The 22,912-nt window shown below is 50.0% G+C and overlaps 1 protein-coding gene and 1 pseudogene across 2 annotated transcripts in view; both read right to left on the reverse strand.

The window, feature by feature from the left end:
* The window catches only part of LOC310753811 (inositol polyphosphate 5-phosphatase OCRL-like), an 863,084-nt pseudogene that overhangs the window by 735,043 nt on the left and 105,129 nt on the right, over positions 1–22,912 (reverse strand). The gene's annotated exons all lie outside the window — the stretch shown is intronic.
* On the reverse strand, positions 15,571–16,203 carry LOC310753740 (E3 ubiquitin-protein ligase RNF4-like; the record flags this gene model as incomplete). Its single annotated transcript, XM_083595084.1, has 1 exon — positions 15,571–16,203. The coding sequence occupies one exon, from the start codon at positions 16,201–16,203 to the stop codon at positions 15,571–15,573; it is 633 nt and encodes a 210-aa protein (XP_083451210.1).

Consider the following 22,912-nt stretch of genomic DNA (forward strand, 5'->3'; position numbering starts at 1 on the left):
TGCAGGAAACAAGCCGTTCGGAAACTTTCGGCCCAAAAGCGCTGTGGCAGACCTGAGTCTGCCAGCATAGCATTCGCTGACTCCTGCAGCGTGCGAAACTTCCTCTCTGCAACCCCATTTTGTTGCGGAGAGTGGGGGGCCGTCAGTCGATGACTGATACCCTTCTGCCTGAAGAACGATTGCAGCGCAGAACCTGTAAACTCCCCCCCACGATCGGATTGAAAGGACACTACTTTGGTAGAGAACTGTAGTTCTACCGCTGTGATCCAATCCCTGATCAGTGCAGCTGCCTCTGACTTCTGTTTCAGTGCAAATAGCCACGCATGTTTTGTAAAATCATCAACCAGAACCAAAACCCACTTAGAACCAGCTAACGAAGGTGTCGGCATGGGTCCCGACAAATCTGAATGAACAAGTTCAAAGGGTTTACTGGTTTTCCTCTCAGACCTGGGATATGAGCATGTTACAACCTTTGATTGCTTACAGGCTTGACAATCTAGGTATTTGTCACATGCCTTGAACCTGCACCCAATGGTGTTGTCTGTGGCCTTCTTCACATATGACCACCCTGCATGTCCAAACCTGCGATGCCATAGGTGTAAGCAATCATGGTGTGGTGGGACATTGGCACACTGCCCTTGGGCATCTTCAATGGACTCTCCACTAGCCCCATTTTCCACCAGCCCCATTTTCCCACCAGCCCCATCTTCAATGGGCATCTCGATCAGGAAGAGCGTGCCTCTTCTCTGGACACTGTGGATCTTCTTCCCATTCCTGAAAAAGGAACACACATTGTTAGAAAACAAAACATCAAAACCAGCAGCCATAAGGGCTGGCACACTTAGAAGACAGTGGGCAAGCTCTGGTACCACAAAAGCTTCTATCCAATGGTCTATGAAAGAGCAATAAAGAAGACCAGTTTCAGTCAATGGTCTTTGAGACCCATCAGCTAAAGTAACATAACGTCCAGTTTTAACTGTCTTGCAGTTCCTCAAATGCCCAGACGATGTCACTAAACAATGCGTGGCGCCTGAATCGATGACGAGAGATAAAGAGTGTCTCTGGTTGTTTTCCACAGATGCCAAGGCGTTGCTAGCACTCCCATCGGTTGCCATGGCGACAGCCTCTCCCGGGCTAAGGCTCTTGTCTTTTCTCAGAGACGCTAGCGCAGCTGTGAGGTGGTGATAAGACGCCTTGTCTTTGTTTTTCTCCCCGCCTGCAGCTTTCCCACGTCGTTGCTGGGAACCTGCCCTGGGAACCTGCTTTGTTGACATTCCACGCCGGCCAGTGTCCTTGGCAGCCTGGGCCTCTAGCGGATGCTTCCCAGCGCTGTTGGACGTTGCCTCAAAGCACAAACAACTTTCGAAGCCTTTCGCTTTCTCAGAGCTCTTGGAATGGCCTGCCTGGCCTGCCCCCCCACAGCCTTTTGGGGTGCAGCCTGCGCTCTCTTCCACAGCTCTCAGCTGCTCTCCAGCACACAGAGGTGTCGAAACAGAGAAACAGCTTCCCGGAACAGCCCCCTCTGGGCTTGGTGCTCTCTCTGGGCATCCACTAGCCCCCTCTGATGTGGCTCCCACTCCGGCCTGGGGCTTGCTCCCTTGGCCCTCGGCTTCCTCCCGGCCCTTGGCTCCTGCTGAGCCTTCGCACAGGCTCCTCAGCACCTGCCAAGCGGCCTCAGCCGATTCAACGCCCTCCAGGTGGGGCAACAGCAAAGCGTCCACACTTGCTTTCAGCAGGCAAAGCTCTTTCTGCTCTCTTTCACTCAGCAGAGCATCAGCATGCATGGGTGGGGCTGGCTCCTTCTGGGCTAAACTCCAGAGCCCTGTGGCCACAAACCACCCCCTTGCTCCTCTTGACCAGGCCTCCCAGTTGGCCCCATTCAGCCTCTCACCGGGGTAGCTCTCTTGGCTCTGCTGTGCCTGTGCAGCAGCCATTCTTCCTCCCTTCCCGGGGCTTCAGCGTACTCACAAGTTTGCCAGCATGCCGGACCTCCGAAGCAGCCGTTCCCTCTGGCTCTTGGCTCCGCTCTCCGGCATCTCCCACTGCCCTTTCCTGGCAGGAGATTTACAGCAACACGACGCTGGCAGCCTTCTCCCTTCTCACACTTATCAGGAAACACGACACGTCCATAACCTCTTGCATAAATCAAACCCCTGCGTCCAGTCACACTTCCCTGCGTCGCTCTGCTGGAAGTTGACGCGGCAGGGGAGCAGAGCTGCAGCGGTCCCGTCCGTGTGAGATGAGGGATAAATCAAGTCCAAAGACAGCTCAGTTCTTATCTCTAGAAGCGTTTATTTACAAAGCAATAAAACCGTCCGAAACTTCAGACATTCTCTTCCGTGCTCCAGGAGCACACACGCAGCTTCTGCTGCTCACCGAGAAGTGAAACTGAGTGAGGAAACAGAAAGACTTTGTGCGTCACTTCTCTGCGACAAGCCCCTCCTTCTGCTCCCCCTCCTTTTCTTCTCAGACACAGGACACACCGGAGTACTGACCCTGTCAGTTCCAAACTCCACAGTTCTGTGATGTGTCCCCTATGCTACTATATTATTATCAGCCAGAGGGGCCCTCTTGAGCTATAAAGTGCAACTTAAGTGGGACAAATCCCCCCCCATAACGTTTAGGTGGATTTAGGGGAGTGCAACTGGTTTGGTCACACTGGCGTGAAGCCTTGCGGAATTTGAGATGCCATGGTTCACCACTGAAGAACATTTGTAGTATGAAAAAGGTACCTGGTTTCAGCTGGAAGTTACGGGGCACTGGTTGGAAGTGTCGGAGTATGTCTGTCCCGAAAGCTTTGCAGGCACGAACAGTACTGAATACAGTCTTGCATATAACTGCCCTCCTACTGTCATGAATAGAAACAATCATGAATTGAGAAAAACGGGCATCTGGAAGGAACCACTATGCCAACAGGATGTCGGACTGAATGGGCCTTGGCCTGACCCAGCAAGGCTCTTCAAATGCGCTTATGTTCCCCTGACTTTGGGGACGCCTTGCAGGAGTCTCACCCGTCTCATGGCTATTCTTCTAGTGTGGACCAGTTCGACAAGCTCTCCCCCGAAAGCAGGTGCACCATCCAGAACATGCTGGCGCTGTACCTGAAGAAGAAAGCGAACACAGACCAGGAGGCAGGGACTTCTAGGGGAAGCGAGGCCTTCATGCGGGAAGCCTTGACTCCTCACGTGCTCCCCGGGATCAGCTTTGACCCCACCACCCAGTCTTCTGCTGGTGTCACTCTTCCCCCTGGCCCAGAACAGGAGGCTCCTTCCCAAGACGCAGAATGCCTTGCACGTGATCGATGGGCCTGTGCTCACTGTGACATAGGCAGGGCTGGATTTATGTATAGGCTAAGTAGGCTGAAGCCTAGGGCCTCTAGATCTAGGGGGCCTCGCCAGCCTGCCCGCTCCCCAGCGCCGCAGACAGTCTTCCCTCTCCCCAAATTGCAAACCCAAGACTTCATGCAGGGCATTTCTCCCCCATTTCAAGGACATTTTGCTTCAAAAGGAAAGGTGGACTTGGAGAAGGCAAGCAAAATGTGAGGGAGATAGTGAAAGATACAGGAAATTGAATGCAGATTTCCAAAAAATAGCAAGGAGAGACAAGAGGGCCTTCTTACACGAGCAATGCAAAGAAATAGAGGAAAACAACAGAATGGGAAGAACCAGAGATCTGTTCAAGAAAACTGGAGCTACGAAAGGAACATTTCGTACAAAGATTACCATAATAAAGGACAAAAGTGGTAAGGACCTAACAGAAGCAGAAGACGTCAAGAAGAGGTGGCAAGAATACACAGAGGAACTATACCAGAAAGTTATGGATGTCTCATACACCCCAGGTAGTGTGGTTGCTGACCTTGAGCCTGACATCCTGGAGAGCAAAGTCAAATGGGCCTTAGAAAGCACTGCTAATAACAAGGCCAGTGGAAGTGATGATATTCCAGCTGAACTATTAAATTTTGTTAAAGATGATGCTGTTAAGGTGCTACACGCAATATGCCAGCAAGTTTGGAAAACTCAGCAGTGGCCAGAGGATTGGAGAAGACCAGTCTACCTCCTTTAGAGGAAAAGGCCTTGAGGGGAGGACCTGTTGCCTCCACAATCCTTCCTAAACGTGCATAAGCTGAGAGGCAATTGTCCGGCAAATGTGGTGCTGTGGGGAGGCAGGAACATTTTCCTGCAGTTAAGTATTTTCTAAGTTCCTTTCCCAAAACTTCCCCAAACGGTTCTGAAGCCTCTCTAACCTCAGAAGTCTTTTCCTCTCTCTGGAATTCTGGGATTCGAGGATAACTTCATGAAGAAGGAAAGAAACCTGCAGAATCAGCAAATGAGTGCCCGCCGGGAGCCTCCACCCCCACCGCTGCCACCAAGCAGGCTGTAAGTTGCCTTAGAGGTGTACTGTGCCCTCCCGCCTCCTTGCTTTTAAGGACTACTTGAGTTCTGTTCTCATCTCCCTGAGGCGTATCCGTGACAAGGAGAGCATGAGCAAGAAGCAACCCCAATGATCCACACTATGCGCCAGCTCTTTGTGCCTTCCACACATACGCAGTCCGGACAGAGAGAGGGACTCATCAAGCACGTCCTCGCCAAGAGAGAGAGAGAGAGAGAGAAGGAATGTGTCAACACCCAGAATTTCAGGTCAGATCATGCAAAAGTGCAAAGACCAGTGGAACCTGTATCAGAGTTGGGGCTGGAGAAAGCGACATCTACATGACAGCTTTATTGTTGGGTGCCAGGCAAAGTCTGTCCTGTTCACTCAGGCCACATGGGTGGGTAATTGAAAGTATTAGTTGTGGTGGGCAATTTCCCTTGGTGCCACATACTGAACCGTGGCTTCATATTATGAGCAGGACGGCAGCCTCTCCTCCAGGTTTGCACACCTGTCCCCCACCCCAAGCCTATTGGGAAGCTTCCACTTGGATTTTAAATTAACCACAGTTTGGTGTGTCCAGATCCTATGGTGGTTCATTTTACCAGCTTTGTAAACCCACGATTGGAAGTTGGCTTGTTTCAATGAGCCATGGTTCAAATGAAGCAGTTAATCCAAAACGGAAGCAAAACCTTTGGAACTCCTCCTAAAAGCTGTGCTGGAGGACAGGGAGGTGTGACCCCCCCCCCCAACACTTGGTGTGGGTCATCCTTATAATGCTAAGCTTACTACTTCAAACAAAGTTTTTGCTTTGGTTATTTCCTCGTACTGTTAGAAGTAAGGTAAAGTTAAAGGGACCCCGGACCATTAGGTCCAGTCATGGCCGACTCTGGGGTTGCGGCGCTCATCTCACTTTACTGGCCGAGGGAGCCGGCGTGCAGCTTCCGGGTCATGTGGCCAGCATGACTAAGCCGTTTCTGGCGAACCAGAGCAGCACACGGAAACACCATTTACCTTCCCACCAGAGCGGCACGTATTGATCTACTTGCACTTGGACGTGCTTTCGAACTGCTAGTATGTGGTTAGCAGCTTCAGATGCTACTGTTTTACAGAGGCTGTTTAGCTTGCTCTTTTTACCCCTTTACTAGACAGGCTGTATTTCTGTGCTGTTTTCAGAGTCGGGAATGCCCATTCCTTCATGGCCAGCATGGAAACACAGAAGGCTAGCCATTTAGGAGGTTTGCAAAGAGGACAAGGGTGTTACGGGGTAATCTTCTAGCAAACAAGCTTGGCACAGCAGAACTGAGAGGTGGTTTTCTGCTCCCGGAAAGCCAGCCTGGAAACCAGGTTGCCAGGTGAAGGAAGAATGGAGAGATCAACCAACTCACTTGCCTTCAAAGAATTTCTGGTTGCCTGTGGCTACTGGGATAGTGCTTAGATATCAGGCTGGCTGACACATCTTAAAAAATACAAGGAAAAAGCTTTTTTTCTTTCTTTAGCAAAGCTCCTTTGGGGCCCAGAATAGCTAAGCTGAGAAAGAAGTGGCTGGTATTACTTGTTTGTTCTTGGTCCTGATCTTGCCTGCCCTTGCACACTCCTGTTGTCTTTGCATATTTAACCAGCACGTCTGTTCCGATTGGAGTCCTATTCCTGCAGTTCCACATCCTTCTCTTTGGCACTTGGGCATTTGGTTCCAGGAGCTGGACCTGAGCACAGAGGTTTTCTTCTACTTGGACTCGACAAAGGAGCAAGAGTGGCTGACAGCTGTGGAAAAGGCTTTGCGTTCCAAATCCAAGTACAAGAAAGTAAGTCCAACCCCACCCATTTCTTCAGCAGCCAGACAGCTGTCAGGAGCTGGAGTGAGGAGGAGGAGGAGGAGGAGAAGGAGGTCAGCAAGAAAAAACACCTGGTGTCAGTGGTGTTTTATTCAAAAGAAGCCAACATTCTTTATTCAAAGAAACCCAAACCGTGCAGGCCTAGTGATCACAGAAACCTTTCCCAACAGGTCTTGCCCCAGTGAGGTAGTTGTGAAGGCTGAAGGTTGCTACCCTCCCACCACTCTCTGAAGTCTCCTCCTCCCCCTGGTCCTTCCCAAGCAACCTGAGACTCTGACACCTTGCCTGTCTTTGCTCCCTCCTCTTAATTTCTCTGTGTTCTGGGAGACCAGCAGGGAGGGGAGCTGATCGCAGCAGGATGGGGAGACCCCCTGGCTTCTTCAGCAGCCTGCCTGATCTCTGCCTCTTGACCCCCGCCTCCAGCCTCCACTTCTGCCTCCGATTCTGGGCTGCTGTTTGCCGCAGAATCTTCCTGCCCTCCTGCCTCTTCAGTTTCCAACACCTCCTCTTGCTCACAGTCTGCTCCCTCTTCTCCCTCTGACGACCCCCCACCAGTTCCCTGGCTCTGAGCCTTCTTCCCTTGGGGGATCCCCAGTTGGTGCCACCTGCCACTCCTATCTGCATCCAGCCGGCCCAGGACAGCAAGCAATGAACAGAGCTGGTAGACATCCCAGTACCTTGCATCTTCTAGGTGCAGCTGGTGCGTCTAGTCGGAATGATGTTGCTCATCTTTGTCAGGAAGGACCAGCTCAGCTGCATCAAGGAAGTGATGAGGGAGACAGTGGGCACAGGCATCATGGGGAAGATGGTGAGTAGACCCTGACAGCGGAATTCCCCACGTCTATCTTTCTGTCTGTCTATCTGTTTTTCTAATCTCTGCCAACCAGTTCCCCCCTCTTTCCTGCTTGCTCACTAACAGCCATCTTTGCTCCGCCCCTGCAGGGTAACAAGGGGTGTGTGGCCGTGAGGCTTGTCTGCAACAATACCAGCTTCTGCATGGTCAATTCCCACCTTGCTGCCCACGTGGAAGACTTTGAGCGCCGAAACCAGGATTACAAGGATATCTGTGCCCAGATAATAATAATAATAATTAATAATAATTTTTATTTATACCCCGCCCTCCCCAGCCAAGGGCAGGCTTAGGGCAGCTAACAAGCAATAATTAAAACAAGTTGAATGAATACAACTTAAAAACAAAATTAAAATACAGCATTAAAATATTGAAACATTAAAATGCAGCCTCATCACAGGAGGAGAAAGGCAAAAGGAAGAGGGGGAGGGAATCAAATTGGTTCCAAGCCAAAGGCCAGGCAGAACAACTCTGTCTTACAGGCCCTGCGGAAAGAAATCAGATCCCGCAGGGCCCTGGTCTCATGAGACAGAGCGCTCCACCAAGCCGGAGCCAGTGTTAAAAAGGCCCTGGCTCTGGTTGAAGCTAATCAACCACTAGGGCCCGGGACCACTAGGGTGTTGCTGTTTATGGACCTTAAGGTCCTCCGTGGGGCATACCGGGAGAGGCGGTCCTGTAGGTCTTAAGCCGTGAAGGGCTTTAAAGGTCAAAACCAGCACCTTAAATCTGACCCTGTACTCCACCGGGAGCCAGTGCAGCTAGAAAAGCACTGGGTGAATATGCTCCCATGGCAGAGACCCCGTGAGGAGCCTCACTGCAGCATTCTGCACCCGCTGGAGTTTCTGGGACAACTTCAAGGGCAGCCCCACGTAGAGCGAATTACAGTAGTCAAGCCTGGAGGTGACCGTCGCATGGATCACTGTGGCCAGGTCGGGGCAGGAAAGGTAAGGGACCAACTGCTTGATGCAGCAAAGGTGGAAAAATGTCGCCTTGGCTGTTGCTGTAACCTGCACCTCCATGGAAATGGTGGCGTCAAGGATTACACCCAAACTCTTAACGGAAGGCAATGGCACTAATTGGGCCCCCGCAAGAGAAGGGAGTTGGTCCCTCATCCCCATGCCATCCCAACCCAGCCATAGGGCCTCTGTCTTCAAAGGATTTAGTTTCAATCGGCTCCCACGAAACCAGCCAGCCACAGCTTCCAAGCATCTGGTCAGTGTGTTCGGGGCCGAGTCGGTGTGGCCATCCATTAGCAGATAGAGCTGAGTGTCATCAGCATATTGGTGACAGCCCAGCCCAAAGCTCTGGATAATCTGGGCAAGGGGGCGCATAAAGATGTTAAAAAGCATCGGAGAGAGGATTGTGCCCTGCGGCACTCCACACACCAAGGAGTGGCACGATGACATCTCCCTCCCTAGCACCACCCTCTGTCCCCGACCAGAGATAAAAGAGCACAGCTATGCCCTGTATCCCCACGTCGACAAGGCGGTGGTCCAGATGATCATGATTGACCGTGTCAAAGGCTGTTGACAAATCTAAAAGAATCAGCAGTCCTGACCTGCCTCGATCCAGTTGTCTACGGAGATCATCTGTTAGGGCAACCAGAGCCGTCTCGGTCCTGAAACCAGGACGGAACCCGGACTGAAATGGACCTAAAGCTGATGTTTCCTCCAGAAACCTACCAAGCTGTTCAGCAACCGCTCTCTCAATTACCTTACCCAGATATGGAAGATTTGAAACTGGCCGGTAATTGGATAGGTCTAAAGGATCTAGTGAAGTTTTTCTTTAAGAGCAGACACACCACTGCTTCCTTCAGTTCCCCTGGGAATGTCCCCGTGCCAAGGGACAAATTGATAATTTCAACTAGGGGGGTCTGTGCAACATCTGGACACACCCTAATCAGCCAAGACAGGCACAGATCGAGGAGGCAGGTGGTAGGCCTACCAGCTTGGAGGAATCTATCCACATCAGCAGGGAGTAGCCGATTGAAATGGTCCAACACTGGACCCGAAGACAGTCGAGGGGCCTCCAGTTCAGTCACTGTATCTAAATTGGCAGGGAGGTCATGGCGGAGCAACAGGACTTTCTCCACAAAAAAGCTCGTGAATGCCTCACAGCTGTGGGTCGAATTTGTGCTTAAATTTGGTTGTCCTCCTAAGGACATTATCGACCTAATTATTCTAAAAAGTTGTGCCGGGCGAGAGCTAGCGGATGCAATGGAAGCTTCGAAGTAAGATATCTTAGCAGCTTTCATAGCCATCTCATAGGCTTTCATAAGCGTCCTATAAGATGTTCTTGAAGCTCCATCACGAGTCTGTCACCATACCCGCTCTAGCCGTCTGAGATCCTGCTTCATTTTCTGGAGCGCCTCAGTAAACCAAGAGGCCCGGTTTCGACGGGGTCGCAGATCTCATCGATGGCTGCCAAGAGCCGGTTATTCCAGTCCTCAACAAGGTCATCTAATGAGTCGCCAGGAGGAGCAGGGTCCCGCAAGGCCTGACGGAATCTATCAGGATCCATCAGCCTTCTCGGACAAGCCCAAATAGGCTCGCCACCCGAGCAGGGGAGGAGCGGGAAGTCAATCTTGGCTTTCAGAGCATAGTGATCAGACCATGGCACTACCACAGGGGGGAGCATGATCACATCTATGCCAGCACCAAAGATCAGATCCAGTGTATGGCCTGCTTGATGAGTGGGGCCCAAAGCAAACTGGGAGAGCCCTAGTGTTGCCATGGAAGTCACTAGGTCCAGAGCCTGTGAGGAGGGGGCGGCATCGGCATGGACGTTGAAGTCTCCCAAAACCAATAGGCTTGGGAACGGCAAGGCCCAGCCCGCCGCCACCTCCAGCAGGTCTGACAGGGTGGCTGCCGGTGCGCTGGGTGGTCGGTACACCAGCCAGACAGCCAAGCTCTCCTTGGTGCCCCACACGAGACCAACACATTCAATGCCAGAGATTGCCGGTGCTGGCAGAGCTCTGAAAGAGCAATCCTCCGGGATTAACAACGCTACTCCCCCCCCGACCCACAGTCCACGATTGATGGAGGACAGAGAAGCCTGGGGGTGTTATCTCATGTAGGGAGACTACTTCGCCTTCCCGTACCCAGGTCTCCATCACACAAGCCAGGTCAATCCCCTGCGAGACAAAAAAGTCACGCATGGTGGCGGTTTTGTTGCCTATGGACCTGGCATTGCACAACACCAATGACGGAGGTGGGTAATCCCTGCTCGCCCTACCCTCGTCCCTTGGGATGGGGCGTAGATTGGAAGGGGTTCGAGCATCACTGCATCACTGCATCTCAAAACCCTTCGCCGATAGTGATATCTAGCCCCACCGCCAATCCTCCCTAGCCCTTCAATAGTGGGAATCCCAGACCCCATACTAGCCTCCCCAACAGAGGGGTAACATCCCCTCACTGACAAGTCATCCCTGGGCCAGGACTCCTGGGTCAAAATGGTAAGGGGAAGAGGTGAAGGTTTGATAGGGTAAGTATCCCTAGAAGATAAAACCCAACCAACCGCACCCCAAGCGGGGAGGGCGGTCCCACGGTGTTTCGTTAACTGTCAATCCCCCTCTCCCTCCTGGATTGATTGGAGGACTGTTGGTTCTATCTGTGGCTGTGGGAGTATTAATGATGCATGTGCTATAAAATGTGGGTCACTGGCCAACAAAGAGCCAGCTTCGAGTTTGGAAGATCTGTCCATCCTGTCTCGCCAGGAGTACAGTAGAGAAGGTTGATCATTCTGATAAATTTTTGGAACATTAGGCAAAGGTCCAGATGTAGATTGGGTGCTGGATTTCTCCAGATTGTCAGCAACGTAGAGTTCTTTAGGTGTTGTTGCCATCGAAATGTCGGAGGCACCAAATTCCTCATCTACTTCGGTGTCGCTTGAAAAGGGAACAGGGAGTTGCACTGATGTCTTTCTATGGGATAAAGAGCTGTTGGACCTCTTTAAATATTGTGCTCTAGGCTCTACTGTCCTTATATTTTGGGTAGAAATCTCAGTCTTTATACTCATTAGCCTCTTCTTCAGGTCTTGCAAATCTAGGCTTACAGAATTCTTTTCTTCCTTCGGGCAGTTAGTATTTCTAGTGTTAAGCTTGCTTTCCCTTGTCCGCATTAGCTTTGACTCTATGCAAGGAACCAATTGCCTCCTTGTTTCATCCTTAAATACCCTCACTGGGCGGAGAGAGTGGAACCACCATAGAGTATCCTTTATCTCCACGAGTCGAGATGGGAGGGCTGATGACCTAAAGGTCATAAATAGGGGCGCGATCTTTCCCAAGGTAGGCAGGAAGTGGAAATTTCCTAGATCTACATTTCGGTAATGGTAATTCAGGAGCTGAGACAAGAACATGCCATTTGGATAGGATTTAAAAAGATATTTCTACAAGCAAGGAGTTTGCCATTAGGGAGCATTAAAACATGCATTCCCTGTGAAATGGTGATTTGTTATTATGCAGATTAGTCTAAGTGAAGACTGTGATTGATTGCATACAAAGCAGCTTCCTAGACGCTGTAAACATACAGCGGCCATCAGGAGTCATTTTATAATGCATTATGTAGCACATGCTGCCCAATTGCTCCTCATGCTGTTCTCTCTTGGAGCAAGCAGGAGAAGCAAAGCACAAGGCCTTGGCACCACATCACATCTGAACCCGGGACTGTGGCCTTATCATAATAAGCAACAATTGCCAGCCAATCTGAAGTCTCTGCTTATGGCTGGCCGGCTGACTGTGGCTTGTTAGGAAGCAACAAACCATGACCAGATGTAATGGGGAAAACAAAGCTTCCAGGTTTGTTTATCCTGCTTGTGCCAGGAGCAAAGGGGGAGAAATGAAGCAATGGTCACAAGCAGAAAGTCGATGGTGATGTGTGAATACATAGATTACAACACCCTTGCACTCACCATGATTAAGGGAGTTCAGCAACGTCTTCTGGCGCAAGCAAAAATAGACCCACTGGGTTTGGGTCCCCCCTTTCCAAACTGGTTCCTACTGGAATCCTGATGGGAGTTTTGTTTAAGATGCAAAGTGTGTTTTGTTGATGCAGAAAAGTGGACTCGATTAACTAAGCAAGCGCATTCAGAGTAGAGTAACTCAACAGGTAACGTTGAATACCAAGAGCTGTTGTGTTTTTCTGAAATCTGTTCAGGCAAAAAGTGTTCAGTACCAGATACACCTGCCCTGTGGTGCTGAAGATTTCTGTGTGAATTACAGAACATGAACTGGTTACTTGACTAGGAGCCAGGAGCACGAAAAAAGGGAGGGGGCACCTCACAAACATGAATTATATCTACATCACCAAAAGAAAACCACAAATAAACGCTGACAGTCCTTTAAGAACTCATTTCTTATTAAATGCAGGTCAATTGTGTTCAGATGTCTGTGACCCTGTCCTTGAGAAATGGCAGAGGTCACAAAACCTAGGAGAGAATTCTGCCAATTATTCCACCTGTTATTTGCATAGCCTATGGCTTTATTTATGAACCCCAAAAGTAATAGTGTAGTGTCCTGTGGGGGAGGTGTCCAGTCTCAAGTCAAACAAGAGCATGTAATAACCCATCTGAATATGGCAACTGTAAGCTCTGACTCACTTGCTAAATATTCTCCTATCCTTGTCATGGTATCACATGGCAATTGCTGCCTACCGTCAAGAACAGTCCATTATGCAGATGTAGTTTTGGTTACTGCATTTTGCTAACTTGGGTGCCGTTTTTCATCTGCCACCAGACAACTCACCCCCACCCCCCAAAAAAACCCGATCACTGCAAGGATTCAGGAAACTGTGTAAGGGTCGAAGCACCCGAACACATAGTTTTGCTAGAACTTTTATGCAACGACTAGACTGGTGAAGTGTTAGGTTCCTGTCAGGGAACTGCCATCGGAGCTAGAGGCGGAGGCAAGGCTCCAAAGCGATGCTGGAGAAGGGCCCAGCAGGGAGAGAGGCAGCTCATCAGCTGGGGAAGGAAATCAGCGTAACACCAGGGATAAAGGGGGGCAGATGGGGGAATCGGCGAGAGGGCTCCAGGACTCCTCGCCAGAGACCAGCGGGGAGAGCACAGGTCCTCCGCTGCCCACACCCACCCTGCGCAGAAGACTTCCGCGCAGGGAGAGTAGGCGGAGACTTGGCGTCAAAGAACTTCTTTGCCGGAAGAGGTTCAAGAAACGCCCACTGACGGATTCTGCTAGCGACTGAAGCAGCCACGAAGTGAAGGGCTGTCCAGACAGAAAAGGTTTAACCAGGCAACCTAGCCAGGAGTGGCGGCAACTTACGCACGAGCAACCCCTATAACCATTACAGTTCCATACAGCATCGTCCAACAGTAGTGCTTGCTGTACCCCTCCAGTTTGGTGCACATTAAGGATTATGCACAGGAATTCAGTTTTTCCCATCACGACTCAAAGAAGTGACCTCCAAAATACATTGTGGAACTTTCTCCAATGGGCAAAATGCCTTCATGGTGACTGAAACACGAGGCAAAGCAGAGGTGGATTTAGGACAGTGAAGCTCTTCCCCTGCACAGGATGTGGGGGCCAGAAGGGAGCCTTCCTGCCTCCTTCCCCAAGCCTAGTTAGCACTCTCCCAGCTTTGGGAATGAGATGAGAGGGCTCTAGGACCCCACCAGAGCCTTGTGCATCCATCCCCAAGCCTGACCCCTCCCCTGCCTGGCTTTTGGAAGGCACCAGGAGGGCACCATATTACCAAGGTCCCTCCCTGGGCAAAGTGTCATTTGTTCTTCAGTAAGAGTGTCTGTGCAAACAGAACAGAAACGGTGATGGTAGGGATGAATGGAAATGACTTTCCGTTGAGCACTCTGTCTTAAGCTCCCCTCAAAAGCTGGGGGATGCATATAGGTTCTGGTAACACCAGACGCATTTGCACAGAGGATTTGATCCCCACAGCCCATGTTCACGGAGACAATGCCATCTGTGGAAGTCCTAACCATGCCACATGATTGCCAGGCTATGTGCAAGTCTAATATGGGGTGTGTGCAGCTAGGCCCCTGCAGCAGGCTGCGGGGAGACTAAGGAAGCCTCCCTTTTGAAAAAGGTGTTCAATCCAGTGCTGAACTGGAAGTGTAACACTGGCCCTCCAAGCTGTCACGGGTGAGATTTCACTATGTTACGAGACGCCTTAAAATTGAATAAACAAGAAACATGGGGGGAAATATTATGAGACTCACCGCAGCCGATTAAGGCCTGGTGAGATGCTGCTGATTAGCTGGATAGCCCATGTTTTCTACCAACGGAAGATTGGCTGGCATACATTTAAGATACAGGTAGGTAGCCGTGTTGGTCTGCCGTAGTCGAAACGAAATAAAAAAATGCCTTCCAGTAGCACCTTAGAGACCAACTAAGTTTGTGATTGGTATGAGCTTTTGTGTGCTCATGTATCTGAAGAAGTGTGCATGCACACGAGAGCTCATACCAAGAACAAACTTAGTTGGTCTCTAAGGTGCTACTGGAAGGCATTTTTTTTACATTTAAGAGAAAGTCTTTCATTTAAGAGTTATCAACATAAAACGTTTTAAAGCAATTAGACCTATTAGTACAGCAGCATCCCAAAGTTCAACAGGTCAAGCCATTCATAGTTCCACTATGACTACGTGACAGGGCTGAGAAAGGGAGTCACCGCAACTCAAGTTGACTTCATCATGCGAGGTTCAAGTCTTACATGCTTGCTGCTTGAAACATGGCCCTATGGGTGCAGCTTCCCCACAGCAAAGTGTTTATGAGAAGCAGAGAATTACTTTATCCTCTTCCAACCATTTGAGGAGTGTTTCACATAAATGGCTTAGCTCATCTCGATTGGATTCTGCCCCACGTGGCAACCTCGGTACGGACTCCACTATGAATTGCTCCTTAAGCATATGCCTGGACAGGGAAAGCTGCTCAGATCTAACATGATGGCTGTATTCTCTTCAAGAGAAGACTCGGACCACCAGAAGTTCTTTGTAATAAACCATTTATGCATGCAGCGTTAGAAATGAGCCACAGTGTTGTATAAACCTTGGTCTTTATTAGGGCTACATCAACAGAAAGAGGGGTTTGCCACTAGAAAACAAGTAGATGTGGAACAGACTTCCACCGGTGAGTGGTTGGCTTTGGTTTTTTACAAGGCAAATTGCAAAAAGAAGCTGCAGGTTGTATTATCATAGATGACTATGAATAGCCTAGTCTTGAATAGATGAGTTCACTCGATATCAGTCTTTTCTCAAAGCAGCAACAGAACTAGAACAGAAATGAGATATCGGCACAAAGCAATGTGGCAACAGCAGACATATCCTCCAAGCTGTTCTTCAAACGTCTACAGACCTCAAAAAATGTGAGCTGCAAAAACCTTAAAGCAAAATGAAGCTAAAACAGTACAACTTGACTATAAGGAGGCGAACTGGGAAAAAGTGAAATTGCTAACTGTCATATTGAAGTCATATATACTGTACTTGGTGTGTTCTTTGGAGTTCACTCATGTTTATGAAGGCCACATTAGACTGTGTTCAGGAACACCCATGTCTTCACGTATAAATTGGATGATGCTCCTTTGGAGTGAGTTTCCTCCTACAAATTGGGCAAAAGTTACCATACCTAAGAAAATTGCTGAGACACTGACTACAGAAGATGTGGCCACATGTTGTTGACACTATAAGCCGTCCGCTTTGCACAATCTCTGCAAAGCTGTCTATGCAAATTCCACAACTCAAAGTGCCTGAGGATCTTGCAAATTCCCTCCTTCCCACTTCTCTGGGGAGCTTTCTAGTGGCAAGAGCACCACTCTGTGTGTGTCTGCTATCACCACCACCACCACCACCACTAAATATGAGGCTGTCAGACAATGGTTGAGGTCTGAACTCTCTATTGGGCTGCTGCCCACTCTCTCCAACAAGCACAAGAGAATCGTCTTGCGTAAGATCAACAACTATAGGTTCTGAAGTTTCACAAGTGAGGTCAACTACTTCCACATCCATACTTCTATCATTAAGGCTGTGTGGCAGGGAGGCGGAGGCGGAGGAGGAGGGGATACAGGGTTCAGAAGCAGTTCCCACCATCATCTTGTCCAGAGTATGAGGAGGTCTTGCGGAGGTGTTGCGACTGCCCCTCTTGCTGTTGCTGTGCTTGGTTGCATTACATTCTGCACTTGTTGAACTCATGATGCACAGGGATGGGAGAGGCGCAGGCTGCAGAGTACTTGCTTCCCCCCTTATCTCTGTGTGCTGCTCCCTGCTTAGTCGCCAAGCAATTCTGTAATATGCTAAGGATGATGATGAATGCTCTCTCTAAAGCAACTTGATGCAACTGGTGACGCTTTGGAGCACCGTGACTTTCTTAGAGTTGTCTCTTTTATAGCAGGTACTCCGAAGCTGGAGCAAGTTCAGCATCTTGAGGAGTTAGGGCAGGCTTCCTCAACCTCGGCCCTCCAGATGTTTTTGGCCTACAACTCCCATGATCCCTAGCCAGCAGGACCAGTGGTCAGGGAGGATGGGAATTGTCGTCTCAAAACATCGGACGGACCGAGGTTGAGGAAGCCTGAGTTAGGGTGTCTTTCGTGTTACTCTATAGAACTGCATTCACGTGGGAAGAAACAGGATTAGGCTAAGAAGCAGGCACACAAAGATTCGTTTTCTATCTTTCAGCCAAGAGATTAGCTAAAACAATTAGGATTATTCCGAGGTGGAGCATCTTTCCCTACCTTGACAGTCCTCTTTATACAGGAGTCTGATAAGGAGAAGGGAAGAATTCATGATGAATGTCTCTTCTTCAAGAAGAACCAGGGCACATAGCCAAGCTGAGGACGATGGGAAATCTTAAATGAAATTCATTGGAGTTGCCTCTACTAGAGCGCACCTCCTATGGCTGCTCTTGCAAGAGGTATTTTCCAGGTATGACACATTCAATGTGTACACCCAACAGGGTGGATAAAAATCAATGATTTAAAAAAGAATAATTAAAAAATCTGTTTTTTATTTAAATTGGATTTTTAAAATAAAATGCTTTTGGAGGAAAGATCTTTCTAAAGATAGTTTTCTATTTAAGTTACATTATAGTCCAAAGGCTATTCATCAGGAAAGAAGTATTTGTTTTAAGTCTTTCATGTGTGCTAAAACTCAGTCTAAGTTTTTTTTGGGTTTTTTAACAAAAAAAACCCACGTTTAACCACATCAGTTAACAAACATGGATACATATGCTATAATTTTATTGTTTTAGTTAAATACGCTATTTAAATTGTTATTAAGGAAATGATTATTTTTCTCCTTCAGCTGTCCACGGAGGCGCAGGTCAATTCTGTGTCCAGGGCAGCTGTTTACCAGCTCCATCTGGTACGCAGGATGAGACCCTCCCTGCCTGCAGACTGTCTCGCCAGAGTGGTGCATGCTCTAGTTATCTCCCGCTTGGACTACTGCCATGTGCTCTACATGGGGCTATCTTTGAAGGTGACTCGGAAACTGCAAATAATCCAGAACGCGGCAGCTAGACTGGTGACTGGGAGAGGCTGCCGAGACCACATAACACCGGTCTTGAAAGACCTACATTGGCTCCCAGTATGTTTCCGAGCACAATTCAAAGTGTTGATGCTGACCTTTAAAGCCCTAAACGGTCTCGGTCCAGTATACCTGAAGGAGCGTCTCCACCCCCATTGTTCTGCCTGGACACCTGGGTCGATCTCCAAGGGCCTTCTGGAGGTTCCCTCGCTGCGAGAAGCCAAGTTACAGGGAACCAGGCAGAGGGCCTTCTCGGTGGTGGCACCTGCCCTGTGGAACACCCTCCCACCAGATGTCCAAGAGAACAACAACTACCAGACTTTTAGAAGACATCTGAAGGCAGCCCTGTTTAGGGAAGCTTTTAATATTTGATGGATTACTGTATTTTCATATTTTGTTGGAAGCCGCCCAGAGTGGCTGGGGTAGACAGGCAGATGGGCGGGATATAAATAATAAATTGTTGTTGTTGTTGTTGTTATCAGGGAGAGCATTGGTGCCTGTCAGGGAACTGCCATCGGGAGAACTGGAGAGGAAGAGACTCACAGAGGCTGGCAGAGACTTGTCAGCTGATGAGGGAACCAGCAGGGGGAGAGAGGCAGTTCCAAGGGATAGTGAGTCGGAAGGAGGACTCAGAGACAATTCCAGCGAGAACAGCGAGGAGGTTTCGGGACCTCCCATAGGGACGCCCACTCCTCGCCGGAAATTGTCACGTAGAGAGTCCAGAAGACGTGTTTCCGTTAAGGAGCTTTTATGCTGGAAGAAATTCCGTAAACGCCCACTGTCGGATTCTGCCAGCGACTGACGGAGCCATTTTATGGGGCTCCGTTACAGACAGTGGTTTGTGGACTTAGCCAAACACTGAGGGATCAGTAACTTTACGCACAAGCAGCTCAACATCCCATCACAGCAATCCGACAGTCCCTGAAAGCAGCTTGTGCAGAGAAAGCATCATGAGCGACCCAGCCGGAACCGGAGCTGCAGGAGGAGCTGGAGCCAGTCCGAGCCTGGAAGAAAGGTACCGGGTGTTGGAGGTCCAGCTAGCGCTGCAAACGGCGAGGCTCGATGAGAGGAGGGCTCAGGATGCAGAAAGGGCAAAGGCCCCCCCACAAGGAAGAAAGATGCCAGGATTGGTGCAGAAGTTTGGGGGGGATCCCAGGAACTATCAAGCCTTTAGGACAGAGATGCAGTATGCTCTTAATCTGCAGTTTGATGACTTTCCCGACGAGGAATCGCGAGTGGGGTTTGTGGTTAGCCATCTCGAAGGAGGGGCTAGAGACTGGGTTAGACCCCTGATGGCAAGGCATGATGAAGTCTTGAAAGACGCACGGAAGTTTTTTCGCGCCATGGACCTGATGTTTTCCAGCGAGATTGAACAGGGAGTGGTGCGCAGACAGTTGATGGCTTGTAAACAGGGGAGCCGATCTGTCCGTGAGTACTGGACTGAGTTTACTATGCTGATACACAAATTGGGGTGGGATCTGTCAGCGGAACCCATTCAAATGCTTTTTGAAGAGGGACTTTCTTCGGCTGTGAAAGATGAACTTTCCCGGGCGCCCAGGGCGGAGTCTATGGACCAGCTGATCAAATCAGCGCTGACCATTGGAGCACGCCAGGAGGCTAGAGCCTTGGAGAAGCGGGAAGGGAAAGGGGAGCGTTGGAGGGATTTCCGCATTCCAGAGATTCCGGAGCAAACTTTCCCGCCCGCAGAGCCGATGGAAGTTGGAACAGCGCGCGCGCGGGCAGTTTCAAATCCCAGTGAAGGGCGGAAGAAGGAGGGGAAGAGCCCCAAGAAATGTTATCTCTGCCAGCAGCCAGGTCATTTTGCCAGGGTCTGTCCACAAAGAAAGGAATGGCAAGGGATGGCAGGAGCTGTTGGGGGGAAGGAGGAGGAAGGGCAGGACCAAGTAAAAGCCAGCGCCTGACTGCCACCATCAGGGCACAGCAGTCAGGCGAAGGAGCAGTAAAAGTGCCCACGCCGGAACCTCCGAGACCAGCCCTAGTGATAGAGGTGTTGCTAGAGCTGCCAAACGGACATCCCTTAAAGATAAGGGCGCTATTGGACTCAGGCAGCTCCTGTAATTTTATGAGCAAGGAATTTGCAGCAGAACACCAGATACAGACTATCCCTTTAAGCAACCCCTTGCAGGTGACCACGATCGATGGGAGAGAGCTGTTGGGAGGAGAAGTCAGCTTACAGACCGTCCCAATGGTAATGAGGGTAGCCAGGCACACCGAAAGAATAGCGTTCAATGTGGCCACCTTGGGAGGGGCTCCCATTATTTTGGGGATGAGCTGGCTAGCGTTGCATGATCCGCTAGTGGGTTGGCATCAGAGAGTGGTCTCCTTTGGGTCAGCACATTGCCCAGAACATTGCAAAGAGGGCAAGGCTCCAGAAGGGGCAAGAGCCTTTCTAGCAGGAACAGAAGTAACGGACAAAAGAAAGGTTCCCAAACAATACGCTGACCTGAGCCAGGTCTTCAGCGAAAGGGAAGCAGACAAACTACCACCGCATAGACCCTTTGACTGCCAGATCAATCTAGTCCCTGGAGCCCAGCTCCCTGTGGGCAAGCTGTATGCCATGTCAGACAGGGAAATGCAGGAGTTGAGGGAGTTTATTGACAAAAACCTGAAGAGAGGTTTCATCAGAGAGTCCAGAGCGGTGGGGGGCAGCCCAGTGTTTTTTGTGGACAAAAAAAACACGGATAAGCCGAGATTGGTCGTGGACTACCGGACCCTAAATGCCGTGTCGGAACCAGTGGCTTTCCCTATGCCCAGGATTGATGACATTTTGACCAGGGTGAGGAAGGGAAAGATTTTTACTAAACTGGACCTGAGGGGGGCATACAACCTGATACGGATAAGGGAGGGGGATGAATGGAAGACAACAATGTTCACCCCTCTAGGGGCTTTCGAATATGTCGTTATGCCTTTTGGATTACAAGCAGGCTCAGCATGTTTTCAATCGTTCATGAACCACGTCCTGGGACCTCTGCTCTACAAGAATTGTGTGGCCTTCCTAGATGACGTATTAGTCTATTCAGAGAATGAGGAGCAGCATGTAAAGGACGTCAGAGAAGTGTTGAGCCGACTGCAAGCAAACCAACTGTGGGTGAAATTAGAGAAGTGTCAGTTTCACACCAAGGAGGTGGAATTCCTGGGGTACCGCTTGTCAGACAAGGGATTAGCCATGGATCCAGGCAAGGTCCAAGCGGTACTGGAATGGAAGACACCGAAAACGAAAAGGGATGTGCAAAGATTCTTAGGGTTTGGGAACTTTTATCGGAAGTTCATCAAGAACTTTGCCCACTTAACGGCTCCCATCACGGACTGTCTCAGCAGCAAGAAGAAGTTTGTTTGGACGGCGGAAGCGGAGCAAGCATTCGAAGAATTGAAAAAGGCCTTCGCTTCGGAAGAACAGCTCCTGCATGTGGATTTACAAAAACCCATGAGAGTGGAGACTGACGCATCAGACCGGGCGGTGGGGGCGGTGCTTCTTCAGCCGGGGAAGGATAAGTCGGAGTGGAGACCGTGTGCCTTCTTCTCGCGGAAGTTAAACAAATCCGAGAGGAACTACACGGTATATGACCGAGAACTACTCGCCATTCACGAAGCGTTCCGGAAATGGAGACACTTACTAATTGGGGCACAACACAAGGTGCAAGTATGCACGGACCACAAGAATTTAGAGTACTGGAGAACGGCACGAGTGCTCAACCAACGGCAAGTGAGATGGGCACAGGAGTTCTCCAAATTTTATTTTGAAATTTGCTATGTGCCAGGCCCAGAAAACGTCAGGGCGGGCGCTCTCTCACGCAAACCAGAGTATTTGGAGGGGGAGGGAGCACCCGAAGAGAGACATATCATCCCAGAGGACCGCTGGGTGTGTGGGGGGGCGTTGGTGGGGCAAAGGGAACTGGTAGAGGAGACGCAGAATGATGAATACGCCCAGAATAAGCTCCGAGGTCTAAGGAGGGAGGGAGAAAACTCCGGAGGTTTTGAAGAAAGAAACGGGGCATTGTATTACAAAGGGGCACTATATATACCCGAAGGGGAATTGAGAGGGAGAGTACTCAAACAGCTGCACGACAGCCCCACAGCAGGGCATTTTGGGCAACACAAAACCATGTGGTTGGTTACCAGGGAATTTTGGTGGCCCAGGGTGAGGGAAGATGTAAGGGAGTATGTAAGAGGGTGTGACCAATGCCAGCGAGCCAAGGGAGAAAGGCGGGCGCCGGCGGGGTTATTAGAACCGTTGCCCACACCAGAAAGGCCATGGGAGGCGGTATCGATAGATTTTATGACTGATCTGCCGAAATCCAAGGGAAAAACCGCCATACTGGTCGTATTAGACCTGTTAACTAAGATGGGCCACTTTGTAGCATGCTCACATGCAGTCACGGCGGAAGAGACAGCTAAATTGTTTGTAGAACATATTTTTAGACTGCATGGCGCCCCCTTGAGGGTGGTCTCAGACCGGGGCAAACAATTCACGTCCAGGTTCTGGAGGAAGCTCATGAGCTTACTGCACGTGGAGGTCAATTTTTCGACTGCCCGGCACCCAGAAACCAACGGGCAGGCGGAAAGAGCAAACGGTATCCTCCAACAATACCTGAGGTGTTATGTCAATGACAGAGAGAACGATTGGGTGGAAAAGTTGGCGCTGGCGGAATTTGCCTACAATAATGCGGAGAATGTGTCCACCGGGATGAGCCCCTTTTTGGCTAATTATGGGTGCCACCCCAGGGCATTTCCAGGGGGAGGAGGGGAGAGATGGAGCGTCCCAGCCGCCGAACAGTTTGTAGAAAAAATGGAAGCGATCCATCGTCAACTCCAACTCAACTTAGAAAGGGCCAAGGAACAATATAAGAAGCAGGCAGACAAGAACAGAAGGGAAGGTGAAACCATAAGGGTGGGGGATCAGGTGTGGCTGTCAACCCAAGGATTGCCGTTCAAGGGGGGTTGTAAGAAATTGAGACCCAAAAGATTGGGACCATTTGAGGTCATTCAACAGGTTAACCCAGTGGCTTTCAGACTCCGGTTACCGAACCACATGAAACTGCACCCAGTATTCCACAGGTCATTGCTGTCACCGTATAGGGGGGGAAACGAAGGGGTTTTCCCACGGGGACCAGTCTTAGAAGAGAGGGAAAGCAGCAACCATGTGGCGGAAATCCTCGACTCCAGGTGGAAGGGTCATCAGGTGGAGTATTTGGTGGCGTGGGAAGGGGAATCGGAGTCAGAAAACACCTGGGTGACGGCAGAGGAAGTCAATGACGAGGTCTTGATTGAAGCGTTCCATCAAAGGTTCCCCAGGAAACCTCAGTCAGTAGCGAGGTTCCGGAGGGAGTACTTTGGCACCACCGACGAGGAGGAGGAATTG

Source organism: Podarcis filfolensis (genome assembly GCF_964270895.1).
Source record: "Podarcis filfolensis genome assembly, chromosome: W".
In the NCBI taxonomy this organism is placed as follows: Eukaryota; Metazoa; Chordata; class Lepidosauria; order Squamata; family Lacertidae; genus Podarcis; species Podarcis filfolensis.